Source organism: Neovison vison, chromosome 4 (assembly GCF_020171115.1).
Source record: "Neovison vison isolate M4711 chromosome 4, ASM_NN_V1, whole genome shotgun sequence".
Lineage (NCBI taxonomy): Eukaryota > Metazoa > Chordata > Mammalia > Carnivora > Mustelidae > Neogale > Neogale vison.
The window spans coordinates 139,712,235-139,736,473 of NC_058094.1; the positions used below are offsets into that span (position 1 = coordinate 139,712,235).

Here is a 24,239-nt window from a genome sequence, read left to right on the forward strand (position 1 = left end):
ATGTATGGAACCAGAAAAGACCCAAAATCGCTAAGGAAATGTTGAAATAGAAAAACAAAGCTGAGGACATCACGTTGCCTGATTTCAAGCTACATTACAAAGCTTTGATCACCAAGACAGCATGGTATGGGCACAAAAAAAAGACACAAAAGCCAATGGATAAAAGCCAATGAATAGAGATCCCAGATATGGACCCTCAACTCTATGTCTAATCTTTGATAAAGCAGGAAAAAATATTCAATAGAAAAAAAAAGTCCTTTCTTTTACTGATTATATACATTTTTAGAAAAGAGATTACAAGGATTTTTAGAATTAAAATGTTATTTAACAAAGCCTTTCCTGTTTTCAATAATAATTAAAGTACAACTTGAAAACATCAAAAGGATATATTATTGTCAGGCACAGGATGTCTTTTATGTTTGTTATCATTTTTTAGTGTGGTAATGTAATTTTAACTTTATGAAATATATTTTATGGTGATTACATATATAGAAACTCAAACATGAAAAAAATTGAGTAATATAGCCACCATCCAAAGGGGTAAGTAGTATAGAAGGGTGCCTATTTTCATAGGCCATAACTAATATTCACATTATCTTTTTAAGGACCTAATAAATTTTCAAAACACAATGTTAACTAAATGGGTTAAGTGATAAAGGACAGGTGTTTAATAGTTTTTGGCAATTAAAAATATTCTTATAGATTACTTAAAGACTTGCAGTATTGCTTACAATAAGTTAACCAAATAAGGAGAATTAAAAAACAGATATTCAAATATCAGCTAAAATGTATATTTATATATTAAATTGAAAGTATTCCTATTTCTGTTTATAAATATGTACGTGGGTCCTTCGGTGGTATAATCAGTAAAGGGTTGGATCTTGCTTTTGGTTCAGATCATGAACTGAGGGTATTGGGATCAAGCCCCACTTCCAGTTCTGAGTTCAATAGGAAGTTGGCTTGGAATTCTCTTTCTTCTACCTTTTTCAGCCCCGTGCATTGTCTCTCTGTCTCTCTCAAATAAATGAATAAATCTTTAAAAATTATAAATATGTAGAGAAAAATCAAAGTAAAAGTAAATGATGGGTGCCTTGTGCTGTCATTTTTATAGTTCATTTTTCTCAAATTGCCTTTAAGGAACTACATTTCTTGTATGTGCTATTATGTACCAGCTATGTGTTTTTGCCTCAGTCACTTCTCTTTGCCACTATACTCATTTGGGAAATGGAGACTAATCATGGCAGCTCTCTCATAAGACTGCAGAGTAATAAATAAAATAATGCAAGAAAATATTTAGAACACTGCCTGACACATTACAAGTCCACAACAGACATTGGATAAATATTAATTGTAAAGCTCATCCTTACTTATGTGACATAACATTCCTTTGCAAATGATCCTACCTATGACATCATGCTCACAAGACTGTTGCAAGCCCCAGGGCAAGTAGAAGCTGGTTTCCAGAGACTGCTCTGACCCGTGTATCCCCAGCAATTGTAGCCTAGTCCCTTCTTGGAGGCACCCAGATGATAAATGAAATTGCATTTCTCTGAGTCCTAATCTGCCTGGTGACATCTCAGTTAACTTTAAAAATGCTTATGCACAACTCACATTCAACAACATCGATGAGATAGTTCGCTGCCTGTTGTTCTGTTGTGCTGTGTTAAAGAAGAGTTAAGGTCAGATTTCCCATCCCAGTCCCAGATCAACAGCAAGTCAGAGACAGACAGACATAGGGGCTGAGCACAGCAGGCACATCCTCATGTTTCTGAGCAATGTTTCTGCAGTATTCGATCCCGGAGGGATGGCTGATGGGTGTGAGAATCATCCTGTCCTACCCCAACCAGACACATTCATACTAGAAATTTCCTAGCAGATAGGGAATACTCTCACCCCATCTGCCCGGCAATGATGGGACACAGGAAGCCCCAGACTGCTCAGATCTGTGGCCGATCATGAACAACCTCAGAGAACTATCTAAGCCACCACTTCTTCTGAGAAACCCAAACAAGCCCCGCCCTCCTGCCACTGATATGTCAAGTCCTGCCAACAGGGATCTCACTTCTTACCTTGTCACTGGGGAGCCAGCCAGGCCAACGGGATGCCACTTCTGGAAGCAGTCATCTTCTCCTGTCTCTGGGCCTGTGAGTTGTCCCCCAGGCACTTCAGTCTACAGGAGAGAGTCAAGAAATTCTTTATTGTTGCCTTTTTCTGTATCATTTGTTCATGGGGATTTCTCTTCTTTGCTTTGCAGTTGGCCTCGGGCAGGTGAAGTTGGAGCAACCTGAAATATCAATTTCCAGAGCAAGATTTAAGAGTGCCCACATACTATGCAAGGTGTCCTCTAAGGACTTTACCAATGAAGTCATACACTGGTACCGGCAGAAACCACATCAGGAGATAGAACATCTAACATATGTCTTGACAAGCTATACTCAAGTTTCTTTAGGTGGGAAGAAAAACAAACTTGAAGCAACTAAAAATGCTGTTACTTCTATTTCAACCTTGAAGGTAAATTTCTTAGAGCAAGAAGATGAGGCCATGTACTACTGTGCCTGCTGGGATTGGATCCACAGCATCAGAGCTGCTAAGAAAATCTACGCAAGAACCATCTTCAGGTCTGATCTACCCACATCCTTCTCAATATGGCAACCACAGAGGTTGCACAGCTGGGTGCCCAGCCTGATCCTCTCTTTCTGCTATATTTCCTGAACTCTGCAGGAAGACATTTTAGATTCTATTCATACAATGAGCTCCACATGATATCAGTAGCACTGGTACAAACATAAACATTTTGATCTTATTTCCCATGAAATTCTGTTGTCTGGGAACTCTGAAAATACAGGATTGGTGGTTCAGAGAAAAATCCATTTATCTGTTAATTCACCATAGAGAAAGAGATTTTGAGTATTTGAATGGTTCAGAATGAATCCAGGAAAAGGTATACATTTTACATAAATATTTCCTATTATTACTACTTTCTGATTTTATTCATTTATTACAGTTCTTCAGAGGTTCAATGATCTTTTGAATGTAAATATTGCCTTCTATTTGTATCTGAGACCATCCTGAATGTATCTGACCATTAATTCCTGAAGTAAACAATCAGGTATTTGTTGGTATAGGAGAGACCAAGGTTTAAACCCTGTATTCTAGAGGTAGAAGCAGAACCTCACTCCACATTCAGGGATCAATTCTAGGAGAAAACCAGCGCATTGGGTGTCTCCAGCATGGTGGATATGCCTCTGACTTCGTTCTCCAGGGTTCTACAAAGAAAACTAAGGATCTAAGGACCAAATGGTTAAAAAGAAAGATAATACACCCTGCATACATCTCTAAAGAAAAAAAAAGGCACTGTCCCTCACAAACCAATAAAAAAAAATCATTATTGAGAATTGAATTCTGTGATTAGTAACTGTATGGTTGTGAGTTTATAAGAAACAGGGAAACATGCAGTGTAAAAATTCCACTCCCTTTCTTGCTTCAGCAGCACATATACTGAAATTGGAATGATACAGAGAAGATTAGCATGGCCCCGTGCAAGGATGGCATGTGAATTCATGAAGTGTTCCATATTTTTCTAAAAAATATATAATAATTCCGCTCCCGCATCTTCAGAATCCCCTTTCAAAGGATGAGGGAAAACCTTTACTTCACAAACCTTGTACCTTTGGTAACATGGTAACACGGATGTCTGATCACATAATTACCATGCCTGCATTTAATACTTGGTCCCCGAGATCATGACAACATAGTCATTCTTTTTCTCTTTCTAAGAATCAGGCGGTGCTACCAAGTACAGAGATGCTATAGAAGCAAAATGAAGTCCTCCCACAGCAGTGTCATCGCCTTCCGAGAGGCAAACACATGATCTGATGTCCTACACCCTGTCCATTATGACTCCTATTTGTGGTGGATCCCGGGAGGAGAACACTGAATGAATGGTTTCAACATCACCTTACCTTACACCTAATAAGTCTACAGAAGCAAAGGTAAGAAGACCACTTCTTCTTGTGATGTGAATGAAATATGTGAATGAAAAGAGGGAATAAGGGGTGCCTGGGTGGCTCAATCATTAAGCATCTGCCTTTGGCTCAGGTCATAATCCCAGGGTCCTGGGATCGAGCATCACATCAGGCTCCCTGCTCAGGAGGAAGCCTGCTGCTCCCTCTCTCACTCCTGTTTGTGTTCCCTCTCTTACTATGTCTCTTTATGTGAAATAAATAAATAAAATCTTTAAAAAAAAGCACTGATATGCTTCTCACAGTATCAGTGCTAAATACAGATTATTTCATTTAATCCTAAAAAGAACGGTGCAAACCTTGATTAACATGGCCACATGGCAGTGAATCTCAGGAGATGGAACCACTCTTACTTTTCAACACAAAACAACCATGACACACTACAGTGTGAGCAGTAGGGCCCAGGGTACCTCATCTATGAGGCTTTGAAGTGAGAGGATACCATATAGCTCTCAAAAACATGCTTTTTGAAGAATTATAAGTAAAATTTACAACTTTACTGAAGGTCAAACCAATTCTCCCCTCACGTGGACCATGGCAGGCATTACTAAGGCATGCATATTAACTTCCAAAGGCACCCAGAGCATGGAGCCTCAAGAGAGGATCTGATCAAGATGGAAGGCCAAAGGTAGAGTCAGTATTTTCAGCACCCCTGCCATCAATATTTTTGGGTTTTTACATTTAATAAAGATTGTTTGTATAATAATTTAAAATGTAACTATATAAAAATAATAAAATAAAACTCGTCTATATGACATTTCAAATTGTTATATATTTATATTTTCCATTATATGGTATTATTGCTTACACCCCCAGAAAAAAGAATAACTAGAAAACTATGATTAAACACAATGACAAGAGTGGTTACCATGGAATAAGAGGGCCATGAATTATGCCCGAGTCCAGCAAACCCCCAGTTTAGTAAATAAGGTTTTACTGAAACACAGCCTGCACCATATGCTTACAAATTGTAGAAAGCTGCCCTTGCATTACAATGGCAGAGCCCAATATTTGCAACAGAGACCCACAAACCTTAAACTATTGATCATTTATCCCTCTACAGAAGATATTTGTCAATCACATCCCTAGAATGATATACTATGGAGTGACATTTATTTTTATTTTATCTTTCCTTCTGTTTCAGGGTTTCCTCAATGACCCTTTGTTACATATCCACTCTCCCCATATTAACTATCTCACTCTGGATAAATTTCTTGCCATATCTTTGATTCATTTTCCTAATTTGGAAATGGAAAACATATACATATTTACCTGGAGGAACCACTGAGAGAAGTAACTTAAAGAATACATATAAAGTTCTTCCACATGCTTGGAGCAGGCCTAATGTTCATTATATTGAGGCACTGAATTTCTTATATGGGTTATTATGGCATATTTGATCATAATAGTGCAAAATATAAAACCAAGACCAAAACTTACTATTTTCTCTACTTCTTAATTTTAAATAATAGAATAAGTGAAAATAGAAAACTTTTCCTCTCAGATTTTCTAACAGAACACCTGCTGCTGACATTCCTGGAATACAACCATGTCTATTCATTTCCTAACTGTCTGTGATGGCTTTTGTGCTACAGTGGCTGAGGCGGTGAATTAGAAGAGAGACCTTAGGGCCAAACAGCCTAAGTAAAGTATTTGTTATCTGACTCTGAACTGAAAAATGTTGACAGCTCCTTCCATGCAAAAAAAAAAAAAAAAAAGAGAGAGTAAAGAAATGAGTTTTTAATTACAATTAAAATTCAAGATACAATAAGAAAATATTTTGATAAATTTTACTCTGAAAATGAAAACAAAGCTTGCACGGCACAAAGCAGCATAAGTTAAATCAAAAGACAAATAACAATCCATGAGGAAATACTTTCAAGTTGTACAGCACATGATGATCAACTATCCTCAAAATAAAAATACATTTTAAAAATGGAAGGAAAATGGCAAAAGACATGAAAATCCAATTCACGAAGAGAAATATAAAAATAGTTCTTGAATATATTCATGTTCAACTTCACCTTTAATAAGGTAAATATCAATTAAAATTACATTGAGATACCATTTCTCATTCATGAGACTGAATAAAAGCGGTACACTATGTTGGGGAAGCTGTGGGAGACACTCTGACACATTGCTGGAAGGATGCAAAATACAACCCTTTCATGGAGGAATTTGGAAATATCTAACAAAATTTCACATGCATTTAACTTTAACCTAGCAAAAACACTTTTAGAAATTTACTCTGAAGGTACACTTCCAACACTATAAACATATATATATATATATATATATATGCACAAAAGTATTCATTGGGCAACTGCAAAATGTTAGAAATGATATAAATATTCAAATATAGTGAGTTTAGTTGGATAAATGATGGCACATACACCTAGTAGAAGAGTATACACTGCTAGATAGAATGTGAGATGTAAAATCCATTGCAATACATTTTTCTGGCAAATCACAATTGGAAGATAAAATTTTAAAAAATTATCACTTACAATAGTCACACTAACAATATCAAGAGAACCTTTATAATATGTAGAGGTTAAATTTAACCAAAAATGGGAAGGATTTGTATGCTAAAATCAATAAAACTTTACTGACAGAAGTTGAAGAAGAAGTAAATAAATCTAGAGATATACCATGTTCACAGATTGGAAGACTCAATACTGATAAGTACGTTCAATGTAATCCCTACTAAAATCCCAGGAGAACTTCTCATACAAATTAATAAACTGATTGCAATATTTATATTGGAAGATGAAGAATAGTGCATTGCAAAATAGTTTTGAAAATAATTTAAGCACTTACTATGAACCTACACTGCTCAAGACAGGGGGGTATTGGTGAAAACATAGATACATAGATAAGAGGGAGAGAATCCAGAAATAAGGCAACACATATGTGGTTAACTAATTTCTAACAAAGATGCCAGGGAAATCCATTGGACAAAGAATGGACTTCTCTACAACTGGTTATGAAACAACTTTTCATCTATGTAAAAAAAAAATAATAAACCACAATCCATATCAAATATCACATACACAAACTAAAAACAGATTCTAGGACAAAATGTAAACACTAAAGCAATAACACTTCTAGATATTGTTGTGAACACATTGTGAAAATATGTCACAAAAATATTTGTGACCGGGGGGGGACAAGATGGTGGGGAAGTAGGAGGAGGCGCCTTTTCAACCTGTACCCTAAAGTGAGCTGATTACCTACCAAAGAACTCCAGTCACCCATGAAATCAGCCTGAGATCAGAATTAAACGCATCTGGATCTCTACAGGGGCAGAAGACGCCAGTGGGCAGGTAAAGCAGAGTGGAAAAGGCGGGCTGATATCGGAAGATAAACGAAAGGGGGAGGGAGCCACCAGAGGTGACTGGTTGGAAAGTAATACCCCTAATACAAGAGAGAGTGCCCTGCATCTGGGGACCAGCATTGACCTGGAGACTGGTTGAAAGCACTCCAAAAGAGCAAAGGATCGCGGGGGAGAAATTTGGGAATCAGGGTGGCTAGGGATAGGGGCTCAAGTCCCAGGTCCCAGGACAGCCTCCCCTGGCGCTGAACCAGAGAAAGTGTGGTGGAGAAACCAGGTCTTTGTCCCTGAGCGACCAGTGTGCCCGAGACTGCTGCGTGAGTTCTGGCTCCTGTGAGGGGATGGGAGCCACACCCAGGTGGCAGAATGCGCTAGCCCTGCTACAGAGCCTGAGATATGTGTGCCCTACATCCTCCCCTGAGAGAGGTACAAAGGCCCAGCCGGCGCTCTTTGATATGCGTCATTGTTTCAGAGCCTAAGACGCGCACCCCAAACTCTCCCCTGAGAGAGGTGCATGAAGGCCCAGCCTGGTGCTTTCAGACCTGCGCCCCGTTCTCAGAGCCTGAGACACACGCGTGACCCACAGCCTCCCCTGAAAGAGATGCGAGCAAGCCGGGCACTCTTAGACCCAGAAAGACCAGGCACTCCCAGGCCGAGCCAGCAGGAAAATCTCAATATGTGATTGCTACTTGGAACCTCTCTGGTGGTCTGGAGTTCCCAGACAGCCGCCGCTGCCATGGTTTTGGGTACAAGCAGAAGATCCTGCATCCCCAGGGACTGCGACTTGGAACCTGCTCTGCCAGAGGCCAAGGGGAAATTTATATGGGCTCTGCAACACCCACAGAAGAACAGACTGAGGCTTCTCTCTGAGAGGGAGGTCAGGGTGTAGTTTGCTTTCCTCTAAACCTACAAAAACCATCAAAAGCGGTCAAGGCAAGAGGGGGGGAAAAAAAAGGTGAACAAACATAAAAACCTCCAGAGAACAAAAGCCTGAAAAAAACATTTTCCTCAGAGCCCACCCCCTTGAGGGGGACTGGAGGACTTACTCAGGGAACATCATTGAAAATCCACGTGGCAGGCCCCTCCCCCAGAAAACCAACCAGGAAAGGAAAAAAAAAAAAAAAAAAAAAAAAGACTACAAGAGAACCACCACCACTTCATAGGACAACTTTTATTTTTAATTTGTTCCCACTATTCTGGCTCATTTTTTATATAGATAATTTTTAACCTATTTACCATCACAGCGAGCTGTCCAGTACATCAAATTCCATAATAACCTTTTAACCTGAACTTTTTGATACAAACACCTATGTTTTTCTTTTGCATTTTTATTTTTTGAATTTTTTTCTTAATTTCAGTTTAGTTTAGTCTAGTTTATTCCTTTTTTATTTTTATTTTCTAATATTCATATAGAGTTAAACTTCAAAGTAATCCCCTTTCCCCAATCAATACTACACCTATAGGTAAACCAATTTTTAATCCCCTTTTATCCTAGAAAAGTTGAGTCTTGGGCGCCTGGGTGGCTCAGTGGGTTAAGCCGCTGCCTTCGGCTCAGGTCATGATCTCGGGGTCCTGGGATCGAGTCCCGCATCGGGCTCTCTGCTCAGCGGGGAGCCTGCTTCCTCCTCTCTCTCTCTGCCTGCTTCTCTGCCTACTTGTAATCTCTCTCTGTCAAATAAATAAATAAAATATTTAAAAAAAAAAAAAGTTGAGTCTTTAACAAAGATATCAAGATACATCCAGGAAGGATCAAAACATCCTTTCTCACCCACAATGAGAATTTTTAACCACTCTCCCATTTTTTTCTTCCACCAGTGTTTCTGTGTTTTTGTGTTTGTCCTGATAGTATATAAATCTTACACTTGGGGTTCTTTTTGATGAGGTTCTTCCTTTATTTACATATTTTTTTCTCTTGTTATATACTTTTATCAGTCTTTTTGTTTGTCTGTTTTTGTTTGTATACCTCATAAATCTTACCTTGGGGCCCATTTGGGCTGAACCTTCGCTTTCATCTTCCCTTTCTTTCCTGTCTCTCTCACTCTCTCTCTCTCTTTTTTCCTTTTTCTTTTCTTTTTTCTCTCATTTGGGTGGGGGATCCTGATTGCTCAGAAGTGTTCCAGGGTGCACCTTGACTGCACCACGGTCGATACATCCAGCTACATCTGTTCAGTCATCTCTCACCAAAATGACCAGGAGGAGGAAGTCCCAACAGAAGAAAAATAAAGAGGATGGACCTTCTGCAACAGAGCTAATGGCTATCAACATAGATAATATGTCGGAAAGAGAATTCAGGGTAACAATTATCCAGGCAATAGCTAGGTTGGAGAAAGCCATGGATGACCAAATGGAATTGATTAGGGCTGAGCTGAAAGCGACCAGACAGGATGTTCACAATGCTAGGGAAGAGCTAAAAGCTACCAGGGCTGAGGTTCACAATGCTCTCAATGAGTTCCAATCTAATATAAGTTCTCTCAACGCTAGGGTAACTGAGACAGAAGATAGAATTAGTGATCTGGAGGACAAACAGATAGAGAGAAAGGATCAAGAGGAAGCCTGAAATAAACAGCTTAGAAACCATGAAAACAGAATCAGAGAAATAAATGATGTCATGAAACGTTCCAATGTAAGAATTATTGGAATCCCTGAAGGGGAGGAGAAACAAAGAAGTCTAGAAGATATAGTGGAACTAGTTCTTCATGAAAATTTTCCCAATCTCATGAATGGAACCAGCGTTCATGTACTAGAGGCCGAACGGTCTCCACCCAAGATTACAGATTCCAGAAAAACATCAATACACCTGATAGTCAAATTGAGGAATCATAATTGTAGGTATAATCTCTTGAAAGCCTCTAGGACATAGAGGCTTCTTACTTACAGAGGAAAGTTCATCAGAATAATGTCAGACCTCTCCACAGACCTGGCAAGACAGAAAGGGCTGGCAAGATATATTCAGGGCACTAAATGAGAAGAACATGCAGCCAAGAATACTTTATCCAGCAAGACCGACATTCAAAATGGATGGAGAGATAAAGAGTTTCCAAGACCAGCAAGGCTTAAAATACTATGCAACCACCAAGCCAACACTGCAGGAAATATTAAGGGGGGTTCTATAAAAGAGGGAAAATCCCAAGAATAGCATTGAACAGAAATATAGAGACAGTCTACAGAAAGAAAGACTTCAAAGGTAACACAATGTCAATAAAAACGTATCTATCAATAATCACTCTCAATGTGAATGGCCTAATTGCACCCATAAAATGGCACTGGGTTGCAGATTGGATAAAACGACAGGACCCATCCATATGTTGTCTACAAGAGGCCCATTTTGAACTTAAAGATACACCCAGACTGAAAGTGAAGGGATGGAGAAGCATCTTTCATGCCAATGGGCCTCAAAAGAAGGCTGGGGTAGTGATTCTATATCAGATAAATTAGATTTTAAACTAAAGACTGTAGTCAGAGATACAGAAGGACACTACATAATCCTTAAAGGGACTATCCACAAAGATGATCTAACAATTGTAAATATGTATGCCCCCAATATGGGAACAGCCAATTACATAAGAAAACTGTTAATCAAGATAAAGAGTCATATTGATATGAATACACTAATCGTAGATCTTAACACACCTCTCTCAGAAATAGACAGATCATCGAAGCAGAAAATCAATAAAGAAACAAGAGCATTGAATGAGACATTGGACCAGATGGACCTCATAGATATATACAGAACATTCCACCCTAAAACAACAGAATACTCATTCTTCTCAAGTGCACATGGAGCCTTCTCAAGAATTGACCACATATTTGGTACAAATCAGGACTCAACCAATACCAAAAGACTGAGATTATTCCCTGCATATTCTCAGATCACAGTGCTTTGAAACTGGAGCTCAATCACAAGGAAAAGTTCAGAAGGAACTTGTTTCAAACACCTGGAAGTTAAAGACCACCTTGCTTAAGAATGCTTGGATCAACCAGGAGATCAAAGAAGAACTGAAACAATTCATGGAAATCAATGAGAATGAAGACACATTAGTCCAAAACCTATGGGATACAGCAAAGGTGGTCCTAAGGGGGAAATACATGGCCATTCACGCCTCTCTCAAAAAAATTGAAAAATCCATAGAGACTATGGACTCTGAAAAACAATCTGAGGGGTTTGAAGTGGCGGAGGGGTGGGAGGTTGGGGTACCAGGTGATGGGTATTATAGAGGGCACGGCTTGCATGGAGCACTGGGTGTGGTGAAAAAATAATGAATACTGTTTTTCTGAAAATAAATAAATTGGGAAAAAAAATTGAAAAATCCAGAACGCACTAGCTGTCTCTACACCTTGAAGAACTGGAAAAGCAACAACAAATCAAACCAACTCCACACATAAGAAGGGAAATCATCAAGATTAGAGCTGAGATCAATGAGGTAGAAACCAGAGATACAGTAGAATGTATCAGTGAAACTAGAAGCTTGTTTTTTTGAAAGAATCAATAAGATCAATAAACCATTGAATACACTAATCCAAAAGAAAAGAGAGAAAGACCAGATTCATAAAATTATGAATGAAAAGAGAGAGATCACAACTAACACCAAGGAAGTAGAAACAATCATCAGAAGTTATTATCAACAGTTATATGCCAATAAGCTTAGCAACCTAGATGAAATGGATGCATTCCTGGAAAACTATAAACTCCCAAAATTGAACCAGGAAGAAACTGACAACCTGAATTGACCGATATCTAGTAACGAGATTGAAGTGGTGATCAAAAACCTCCCAAAAAACAAGAGCCCAGGACCTAACAGATTCCCTGGGGAATTCTACCAAACTTTTAAAGAAGAAATAACACCTATTCTCCTGAAGCTGTTTCAAAAAATTAAAGCAGAAGGAAAACTTCCAGACTCTTTCTATGAAGGCAGCATTACCCTGATCCCCAAACCAGGCAAAGACCCTACCAAAAAGGAAAATTTCAGACCAATATCACTGCTGAATATGGATGCTAAGATTCTCAACAAGATCCTAGCCAACAGGATCCAACAGCACATTAAAAAGATTATCCACCATGACCAGGTGGTGTTCATTCCTGGGCTGCAAGTATGGTTCAACATTTGCAAATCAATCAGTGTGATAGAACAAATTAATAAGAATAGAGGGAAGAACCACATGGTCCTCTCAATTGATGCAGGAAAAGCATTTGACAAAATGCAGCATCTGTTCCTGATTAAAACACTTCAAAGTATAGGGATAGAGGGAACATTCCTGAACTTCATCAAATCTATGAAAGACCCATAGCAAATATCATCCTCAATGGGAAAAAGCTTGCTGCCTTCCCGTTGAGATAAGGAACACGACAAGGATGCCCACTCTCACCACTCTTGTTCAACATAGTATTAGAAGTCCTAGCAACAGCAATCAGACAACAAAGAGAAATAAAAGGTATCCAAATTGGCAATGAGTAAGTCAAACTCTCTCTCTTTGCAGATGACATGATTCTTTATATGGAAAACCCAAAAGACTCCACCCCCAAACTACTAGAACTCATAGAGCAATTCAGTAACGTGGCAGGATACAAAGTCAATGTACAGAAATCAGTGGCTTTTTTATACACTAATAATGAAAATACAGGAAGGGAAATTAGAGAATCGATTCCATTTACTATAGTACAAAGAACCGTAAAATACCTGGGAATAAACCTAACCAAAGAGGTAAAGGATCTGTACTTGAAGAACTACAGAACACTCATGAAAGAAACTGAAGAAGACACAAAAAGATGGAAGACCACTCCATGCTCTTGGATTGGAAGAATAAACATTGTTAAAATGTCTGTACTGCCTAAAGCAATCTATACTTTTAATGCCATTCCAATCATAATTCCACCAGTATTCTTCAAAGAGCTGGAGCAAATAATCCTAAAATTTGTATGGAATCAGAAGAGACCCCAAATCGCTAAGGAAATGTTGAAAAACAAAAATAAAACTGGGGGCATCATGTTACCTGATTTTAAGCTTTACTAAAAAGCTGTGATCACCAAGACAGCATGGTACTGGCATAAAAACAGACACATAGACCAGCGGAACAGAGTAGAGAGCCCAGATATGGACCCTCGACTCTATCTCGACAAAACAGGAAAAAATATACAGTGGAAAAAAGACAGTCTCTTCAATAAATGGTGCTGGGAAAACTGGACAGCTATAAGTAGAAGAATGAAACGCGCCCATTCTCTTACACCGTACACAAAGATCAACTCAAAATGGATAAAAGACCTCAACGTGAGACAGGAATCCATCAGAATCCTAGAGGAGAACATAGGCAGTTACCTCTTCGATATCAGCCACAGCAACTTCTTTCAAGATATGTCTCCAAAGGCAAAGGAAACAAAAGTGAAAATGAAATTTTGGGACGTCATCAAAATCAAAAGCTTCTTCACAGCAAAGGAAACAGTCAACAAAAGAAAGAGGCAACCCATGAAATGGGAGAAGATATTTGCAAATGACAGTACAGGCAAAAGGTTGATATCCAGGTTCTATAAAGAACTCCACAAACTCAACACACACATAACAGATAATCATATCAAAAAAGGGGCAGAAGATATGAACAGACACTTCTCCAATGAAGACATACAAATGACTATCAGACACATGAAAAAATGTTCATCAACACTAGCCATCAGGGATATTCAAATTAAAACCACATTGAGATATCACCTTACACCAGTTAGAATGGCCAAAATTAGCATGACAGGAAACAACATGTGTTGGAGGGGATGTGGAGAAAGGGGAACCCTCTTACACTGTTGGTGGGAATGCAAGTTGGTGCAGCCTCTTTGGAGAACAGTGTGGAGATTCCTCAAGAAATTAAAAATAGAGCTTCCCTATGACCCTGCAATTGCACTTCTGGGTATTTACCCCAAAGATACAGATGTCGTGAAAAGAAGGGCCATCTGTACCCCAGTGTTTATAGCAGCAATGGCCACGGTCGCCAAACTGTGGAAAGAACCAAGATGCCCTTCAACGGATGAATGGATAAGGACGATGTGGTCCATATACACTATGGAGTATAATGCCTCCATCAGAAAGGACGAATACCCAACTTTTGTAGCAACATGGACAGGACTGGAAGAGATTATGCTGAGTGAAATAAGTCAAGCAGAGAGAGTCAATTATCATATGGTTTCACTTATTTGTGGAGCATAACAAATAGCATGGAGGACATGGGGAGTTAGAGAGGAGAAGGGAGTTGGGGGAAATTGGAAGGGGAGGTGAACCATGAGAGACTATGGACTCTGAAAAACAATATGAGGGTTTTGAAGGGGTGGGGGTGGGAGGTCGGGGTACCAGTTGGTGAGTATTATAGAGGGCATGGATTGCATGGAGCACTGGGTGCGGTGCAAAAACAATGAATACTGTTATGCTGAAAATAAAAAATAAATTAAAAAAAAAGAACCTAAAAAAAAAAAAAGAGAGAGAGGGCACTTATTGCATGGAGCACTGGGTGTGGTACAAAAACAATGAATACTGTTATGCTGAAAATAAATAAAAAATAAATTAAAACAAAATTTGTGACCTTGGGTTAGCCAAAGTTTTCTCATATAGAACACAAAAAGTAAGAATCATAAAAGAAATGTTTGACAACTTGCACTTCCTCAAAATTAACATTTCTGTTCTTCTCATGATTTCTGTTCTTCTCATGATGGAAAATAAACAGTGAATCATATAAATCAAATCAAGACAAATAAAATTAAAAAACCACAAATTTAAAAAAAATAACCCAAATGCCTATCAGAGAAAAGACTGAGATCCATCATACAGAGAGAAGTGTCAAAGCTGAGTATTAACAAATTACAGTTAAAAATTATAAAGAGATATAATGGGAATTTGGGCAGAACTCAACTGAAATTTAACAATTTACACTAAAGAAAAACAAACAGGGGCACCTGGGTAGCTCACTTGGTTAGGTGTCTGCTTTTAGCTCAGGTCATGAGCTCAGGGCCTGGGATTGAGTCAGGCTTGAGTCCCTGACTCTCAAGTCCCAGGCTTGAGCACCCTGCTCTGTGGGGAGTTTCCTTGTCTCTCTGCCTTTCCCTTCCAGCACTACCCCAACACCACCACCACCTGTGCTCTCTCTCCCTCTCTATCATTCCCTCACTCTTCCTCTCAAATAAACCAGTAAAATCTTTTAAAAAATAAAGGAAAACAAACAAAATTTAGGAAAAGAACCCACATGTGTTCCAAGGTGTTGAGATCTGGAAATAGCTCAGCTCTCAACTTAAAATAGCATCCAAAAAAGTAGGAGGAGCTGAAATGTCATTCTGTGTATCCATTGGAGAACTGAGATTGTACTTAAATAAAAATTGGAGATAGGCTCTTGCAGCTAGAAACAGGAAGTGAGCATTTGTTCTTCTTGGATAGATGTTGTCAAACACATTCACCTGGTCACAAGATTAAAGTGGAAATTTCTAAAGAAATATAAAGAGCTGAGTATAGACTAGTGGAAGAGTGTGAACCCTGAGGGACCATGTATAAAGTATTTCCCATCACCTTTTAAGTGTCTTCTCCAGGAACTCCATACAATTCTTGGAGAGAAGATTGGGACATTCCAGAAAAATACTTCCCCCTTGATGCTGTAGGAGGGGAACAACAACTAGAGCTAAATCCACCCAGACCTAATCTATGCCATCACCACTGTAAGAAACAAGTGACTTCATCTGCAGGGGAAGGTGCTGGTGGAATCCCCCTGCTGTTGAGGGAAGGCAAAGGAGGAGATCACAAAAATGTTCACCAGAAACATCTCCACTATATCCAAAAGTAACAACTTTTCATTTACAGAAGGATGGGCATCAAAGTACAACCTGAAGTAGGTGGGTACTTATTGTGGCTGAGGGAGTGAAATAGGGATTTAAAATTTTCTACTTCTGGAAAACTGGAAGGAATAGTTGTGAAGATCACATCCTTAAAACCCATTTTCACTGCATCTGCTTAAAATTGAGACATAATGAAAATATCAAGAATGTCTCCCTCCCTGACTTTTCACCCACAGGCCAGCAAACCTTTAGTAAAAGTCACAGTGGAATAGAGCTCAGAGAGCTTCAAAAGATGGCTCTCTCTGGTGAGCAAAATAAACAGTAGATACCCAACTTTTGTAGCAACATGGATGGGACTGGAAGAGAGATTATGCTTAGTGAAATAAGTCAAGCAGAGAATGTCAATTATCATATGGTTTCACTTATTTGTGGAGCTTAACAAATAGCATGGAGGACATGGGGAGATAGAGAGGAGAAGGGAGTTGGGGGAAATTGGAAGGGGAGATGAACCATGAGAGACTATGGACTCTGAAAAACAATCTGAGAGTTTTGAAGGAGCAGAGGGTGGGAGGTTGGGGGTACCAGGTGGTGGGTATTATAGAGAGCACCGATTGCATGGAGCACTGGGTGTGGTACAAAAATAATGAATACTGTTATGCTGAAAATAAAAAAATAAATTAAAAATAAAGACAAATGAGTAGAAAAGACAAAGTAGAACTAGGGAATTTTTAAGTGTCTGAACACTAACAAAACAAAATTCAACCCTGATAACTTAACAACAACAAACTTCAACTCCAGTCTAACTCCTGATCCATTAACATAAACCCCCAAAGTAAAGGCCTAACAGGAAATGTGTGTTTACTTTCAAACACAAAATATATTTACTTCAGTATCTACTATACCACACAGCATGTCCAGCTTCCAAACAAAAATTTCATAGACATACAGTAGGTCAGGAAAAATACACTCTGAGGACTCAAAGCCATTACCACAACCAGATTGAGACATGACACAGATGTTGAACTATCAGGGAATTCAAAATAACTATGATTAATATATTAAAGACTCTAATCTAATGGAAAGGGTAAACAATACTCAAGATTAGACAGATAATTTCAGTAGAGAGATGGAAAGAACCAAATTAAAGGCAAGAAATAAAAACACAATAAAGGAAATGAAGAATGCCAAAAAGGCTCACCAGTGGATTTAAGAGATACAAGGAAAGAATTAGTCTCCATGAGTATAGACCAATAGAAATTATCCCAACTGCATTGGAAGGACTAGAGAGAGAGGAAAAAGGAAAGGAGGGAGTTGATAAGCATAACTCATAAAAGCAAAGAACTGTAAGAACTTCCTCCATCTCTCTCTCTCCCTCTCCCACTGATTTCAACCAATGAGGGACTACAGCCCATTAACAACAAAATGGCTTCTTTACATTAATATCATTGAATGGTAACAGTCACACAGTGATGAGAGAAATCTGCTGATAAAGGGAGTTAGTAGACCTATTCTGCAGGATGAGTTGGTGTAAATACTGTGGCTCCCTTTCTCTGCTGTCTATGGGTCTTAGCTGTGTGTTCAGAACACCACTTCCTCTTGGTAAACCAGCTCTCAGATTTGCTTTGTGATCAGCTGAGTATTCAACCACCTCTCCTGACAAGAGTTGGCAGGATGCTATTCCCACTGCAGGTCATCCTGGTGACCTCCCTGTGGATCTGTAAGTGGCTCTACCCATGGGAGATTTCACTCAGTGAAGAAAGGAGATAGAAAGCATGGACAATCAAGCCAGCCATTATGGGGAGAAGAAAGCTCATATGGTCATTTAAACTAAGCTGACAAACTTCGCCATGAGCTTGAATTCTTCAGGAAGGAAAATTTAAATATCAGACCCTAAGCTTTTCACTAATAGAGAACAAATGTGCACTATTTTGCAAATGTCAAAATTTCATGAATTGTTGCTTTTTTCTCTCAGATGCAAATGCAGACATTCTAATAACACAGCTCATGCCATCCATTACTGAAAACAAAGAAACAGAATTTTTAGAACACCAAAGGAAGAATGTAAATATATACTAGTACTGACAGAAGCCAGACCAGCCTCTAAATGAATTCTGTGCATTTCCTCAAATGAAAATGTGGTCCAGGAACAAGGTGTTAATGAGGACAGCTACGAAGCCAGGAAAAGAAAGAGGGTTTACCAGCAAGCCTCAGGATACACCAAGTTAGTGAGGCAAACGCTGGGCTGGAATACTACACCTGCTCAAATACACTCGAGTGAAGTGTGGAAATGCTCTGCTGCCACTGGAAAAAAGCCCTCCCACAACTCCACACCCTTGCCATCACATACATGCTCCTTTCTACCTCCCAGAGGGACCTGACTAATGTCTATACAGGAATTTTCTCCTGAATCTGTGTCCTCAGCAAGGTCTGAGCTAGGAGCCCAAGGACCGAACCTGTGATGTTTCTTTCAGTCAGGTCACTTTCAGTCAGTTCTGTGGGAGCTACACTAGCTTCTGCAAGTGTCTTGATTTTTATACTTCTGCATGTATGAGAAGTTTCTGGGGAAGGAAGACAAATTAATGTGCAAAATGGTGTGCTGAGTTTGAATGAACTAACAAATGAACAAAGGAATGAAAGATGGAAGATACAAGACTTCTGAGTGTTACAGATCTTGATTTCAAATTCCTGCTCAGCCACTTAACCAGCAGCATTGATTGAGGAAGGGTACTAAATCTTTGTTATACTGTGTTCCCAGTTTTAAATATTAACCTGCTGGACTGCTGGGAACTAAAGAAGGTTGCATACAGACAGTTCTAGTACAGGATCAACACATCACAGTGTCCTTTCCCATTATAACTGAGCTACTTCATGAGCCATCTCAGCGAACACAGGATCTCAGGGAGTCTTTAAAAATCACATCTCACTTTGCCCTCTAAACAACAGTAAAGAGTTGCTCTAATTCTAAAAAGCTAAGAATTGTGAAGAGGGAAAGAGTCAAGGGCAATAAATGAAAGAATATTTTTCCTTCAATATTTTTCTTTATTCATAGTATAGAAATGTCATAGCATCTAAAGCAATAACTACAGTAATTTTAAATATTCATCAAACTTTGTGAACTTTCTATAAACTATTGATCTATAAAATATACTTACTTCTGCATAAGGTTGTGAGATTAGTATCTCGTTTGTTATTATATAATAAGACTTTTCTTCCGATTTGCATGCTAAATTAGAGCTCTCCACACCTTCAATCTGAGTGAAAAAGAGCTGAAGGATAGGTGTGTCTGAAGTAAAAGCTAAAGGAAAAATGCAAGGTTGTTGTTCCCAAGGGGAATATACATTGAATTATTATAACACAGGTGTTTTGGTGAGGGCTTCCAGGATTTGATAGTTATTTATACCAAGAACATAATAAAATGACACTGAGACAGATCTTACTGAGAGGGTCTTTCATTGGTTCTAAAGCAAACCTTCCTTCCCCATTCTTGCCTCTGAGGAAAAAGGGCTGCCTCCACCACTACCTCCCCAGTCCTGATTCATGCCCCCTCTTGGAGCCAATTCTAATTAGTCACTGGCAACACCAAATGTATGGATGTATGTATATCTTTGGCTTGGGTTTGTAGGTGACTATACACCTTCTTGTCTTTTCATTGTTTTTTATGTCCACTATCAACCTGTGCAGTACCTCTGGACTTATTTCCTTGCATTTCAAATGGAGACACCAAAATGAGAATCTCTCAGAATCAACTCTCTTTTACCTGAACACCAGTCAGAACTTTTCATATACATTTCAAGAAGTCTAGGGTTTCCCTTGAGAAGGTCATTGTCCCCTGGTACCAATTAAAGAAGAGCTCCTGAAAAGAATCCTATAGGCTCTACCAATATTACCTGTAAGACTAACCAAATTCTGGTTAATCACAGATAAGAAAAACAATAGTCTTCTACCTGATAGTCAATAAGGTCCTCATGTCCCATGAAGCCCCCTGATATTGTGCCTACCGGAATCTCACAATATCAGAGAGTGAGAAGGACTTGTAAGTAAACCTTCTCTATTATTAACCCTGAACACCTTTCTCACTTGAGCAACCACAGCAGACACTTTCCTGCTCTTAATCACAGGTTCATAAGCTGTGGGAACAGGAAGCACCCTCTGAACATTCATAGCCCAATGCCCACAAGCAAATGGGATGTGGGAAAGCAGGGGTGGCAAATGTCTTGTTTAAAGCTAGTTAACCACAAAAGTAGGGCTACACATGCATTTCTTTTTTTTTTCCAATTTATTTATTTTCAGAAAAACAGTATTCATTATTTTTTCACCACACCCAGTGCTCCATGCAAGCTGTGCCCTCTATAATACCCACCACCTGGTACCCCAACCTCCCACCCCCCCGCCACTTCAAACCCCTCAGACTGTTTTTCAGAGTCCATAGTCTCTCATGGTTCACCTCCCCTTCCAATTTACCCAAATTCCCTTCTCTCTAACGCCCCTTGTCCTCCATGCTATTGGTTATGCTCCACAAATAAGTGAAACCATATGATAATTGACTCTCTCTGCTTGACTTATTTCACTCAACATAATCTCTTCCAGTCCCGTCCATGTTGCTACAAAATTTGGGTATGCATTTCTGAAGATCACAGAATAGCTTCCAAGAGGCTGCTTCTTTCAACATTTCAGAGAAATGGATTGTGTTTTCAAATTTGGGGTTAAAATGGTATCTATTTTTTCATAGAAGATAGATTTCTACAAATTGATTCTTTCATTCCAGGGATAATATGTCATTACACAAATTATCTTCTCATTTTGATTGTGTGGTAAAAAATCATTTTGCTGTCATTAAAGTAGCTGATTACAGAATGGAGAACATTGTTCACATTTCTCAAATATATTTCTATTGGTATATTTGCAGTGTAAGTTACTGAAGAATTTTCCTCTTTAGAAATACAATCCCAAATTACTAACAGAGTAGGTCTGGTGAGAACACAAAGGCTTTTCCTTTGATGCACACTCTGAGCAATTTTACACAATTGAACACCTGGATATCAACCTCTTAATTCACTGAACACTTTCCTGGTAATGTAGATATGTAGTTGGTTGACCAGTTAATCCCAATATCTATCTATCTATCTATCTCTCTCTCTCTCTCTTTTATTTTTGTTCTTAGTGTTTTTGTTTTCTATCAGCCCTTTTCAGTAATTATTGGCTTCTTGGAAAACAGACACTTGGGTCAACTAAGCTCAGGTAAACTTATAAAATATCAGACGCTATGAAGCCACTATTCAAGGATTCCCAGGAAACTCTGAAGATCAAATTGCCAGTACAAGGTTTCTTCCTGCTGGTCCTGCCATGAAGCTCAGGAGAAGGCTGATGTTTTTGTAGAACCTCTAACTAATGTGGTAACAGTCTGGGTCAAGAGATTTGCACAAGGAACTAAGCTAATAGTAACACCCCCAGGTAAGTAAATTTCTTTTTTTTAAAATTTTTTAAATTTATTTTCAGTGTAACAGTATTCATTGTTTTTGCACCACACCCAGTGCTCCATGCAATCTGTGCCCTCTCCAATACCCACCACCTAGCTGATAGATACTTTTTAGAAAAAACAATGTAGGATCACCTCAGCATAGGGACAGCAATTTTTCTGTCGATATATAGGGATATATGGAAGAAAACTCTTTGAAAATTATTTATTTACATCCCTTCTTGAAAGCAGATTTATTATTTTTATTATTTTTATTTTTTATAAACATATAATGTATTATTAGCCCCAGGGGACAAGCAGATTTTAATTCTACTTTTAGAAAATACACACACACACACGCAAATATATTCAGGTTTGAAATTAAAATTATTTTGAGAACTGTGTTTATAAAGCATTGGTGTGAGTTTATGGTTCAACACGTTTTTCTTGTAGTCACTTATGTAAGAAATACTTGTAAGTACCTCTAATATTAATAGGACTCCTTTCTTAATGAATAGTGATTCTTTCTCAAATAACTTGAAATTTTTTGTGCCATCTTTTAGACCAGTGCAAAAAAAAATCTTAGAATAAATGACTATAGAACATCAATAATTCCATTTATTCTTATTACTGTAACATCTTAGTGGAGAGGCTGGCACTAGTCAAAATTTTTGCTATTGTTAGTGTTATAATATTGCCTAGAGATGGTCTAGTTTAATGAATTTGTGAGCTAATTAAACCAATTCATCTCCAGAACTCATAAAAAGAGTCTTCATAGTTTTAGGAGAGTTTTGTGTAGAAAAAAATTACAGACTGTGTATAATCATCTGTTAGCAAATAAATTTTGATTCACTTGTTATTGCTTTCTTAAAATTATAAAAATTATATATGTTCATTAGAGAAAAAATTAGAAATGAAAAAACTAAAATTTTATAGTGACAGTTATTACTGTTAACATTTTGGATTCCCATCTGTTCATATTATCAATGTAATAACAATCTCAAGTGAATGGTGCTAATAGTTTATGAAATTAAATGCAAAAAGAGTGATCATAAAAATTGGGACATGATCAGTGATAAAGAATATCAATTTTTCAGAATTCAAATGACCACCCCCTGGATATCTTTATAAAATCAGGAGTACAGAAAAATATGTTAATTATTACCATCTAGTCTACAGATCAGTTCAGAATCAATGGTCTAATTTGTGGAATACTTCAATTTCTAAGACTCACTGTCACTTGCTTCTAAAAATGTTGAGAATGTAAAAAGCATTGTCTCAAATATTGTTAGCCTGAATATAAGATGCTCTCTCATGCTTTAGTGAAAATATCCAGACATAAAGGAAAAAGAAAGGCTGTTTTGCAACTTGAATATATAAATTTATAGTAATATGGATAAAAGTCAAATAATTATTTGTCAATTTAATATCTTAATTAAATTATACCTACACAGTTAAAAACTATGTCAATATAAATACCAGTTGAGAAATACTGCCTTTTTTACCCCTAATTTCATTAAAAATAGTTTTGTTCAGCACTTCATATCCATCTAAAACATCCAATTTGGAGCAAATTTCTGGATAGTCTCAGGGTCTGAGTGTCTGTTTAAGGATCCCCTTATAATGATGTCACTGGATAGTTTATTTGAATAGAAAACTACCCACTTATAAAATTTTTTAAAATGCATTTTTATTCCCTCTGGTATTCCATATTTTTTCAATGTAAGTATAACATGTAGAGATTTTTGTTCCAGGTAATATTTACCAAATCCATATTAAACTTCTTTGCTGTCTTTACCAGCTCTACCTCTTATGTCAACTTTGAGTTTATTTCAGGTTGTTTGAGTATTTGAATATTGAGTATTGAATTGAATTGAGAATTGAATTTTGAGTATTGAATATTTCAGTATTGTTTGATCAAAGAAGAGCATTAGAAGAGCCTCTTTTAATATGAGAGGCTGAAACAAAAGGCAACTCCCATGTTGTGAGGGATAATATTGGGAATGAAAACTTCACCTTATGCTCCGGCATTTCAGTGTGTTTGATTCCACATGCTTTGTGTCTGTATCTCAGCAGGATTTGTAAACATCTCCTGGTTTTCATGTCATCTTTGAGGTAGACCTGGCCAAACAGTCAAGCTCTGGGGCAGAAAAGAAACAAGCTCTGGCGCACAAACTATTTATCATTTATTTATACTGCCTATTTCCTAAATCTATTTGAGAAGACTTAAAATAAAACACACAAGTAGAGTTCTGCCATGAACTAAAAATAGAAGATCTTAAGCACTGAGGAAAGCAGAAGAAAAAGGAAAAAAAAAGGCCTGTAGTTATCTATCAGGAAACAGAGTCAAATTTTAGATTCAATGGTGGAGAAAACTGTGATGAAGTACATACTTTATATCACCTGTGAAAATGAAGCACACTGACTTTTCACATTTGTTATGTTTTTCCCACCATAAAATGAGAAAAGGACTTTAAAGTACAAGTCCCTTAGGAGGAATGTGAAGTGAAAGAGTGGGCATTGCCTTCCACATCCACTTTATAAAATGGAAGAAATGGTCTAAGAAAAGCACATTCTATGCTCCCACTATGTCGTTACTTTGGGCACCACGATATTTAATGTCATTCACAGATG

At 38.0% G+C, this 24,239-nt stretch overlaps 1 non-coding gene and 1 gene segment (V, D, J or C); both read left to right on the plus strand.

Moving 5' to 3' along the window:
• The first annotated feature begins 2,084 nt into the window (after positions 1 to 2,084).
• Positions 2,085 to 24,239, plus strand: part of LOC122904011 — a 46,613-nt gene continuing 24,458 nt past the window's right edge. The window contains 3 exon segments of the C gene segment in view: positions 2,085 to 2,144; positions 2,255 to 2,563; positions 21,530 to 21,601. Of these exon segments, the coding sequence occupies positions 2,102 to 2,144; positions 2,255 to 2,563; positions 21,530 to 21,601 (424 nt within the window).
• On the plus strand, positions 3,479 to 3,580 carry LOC122905713. The gene has a single exon (XR_006384406.1). It is a non-coding gene; the product is annotated as a U6 spliceosomal RNA (small nuclear RNA).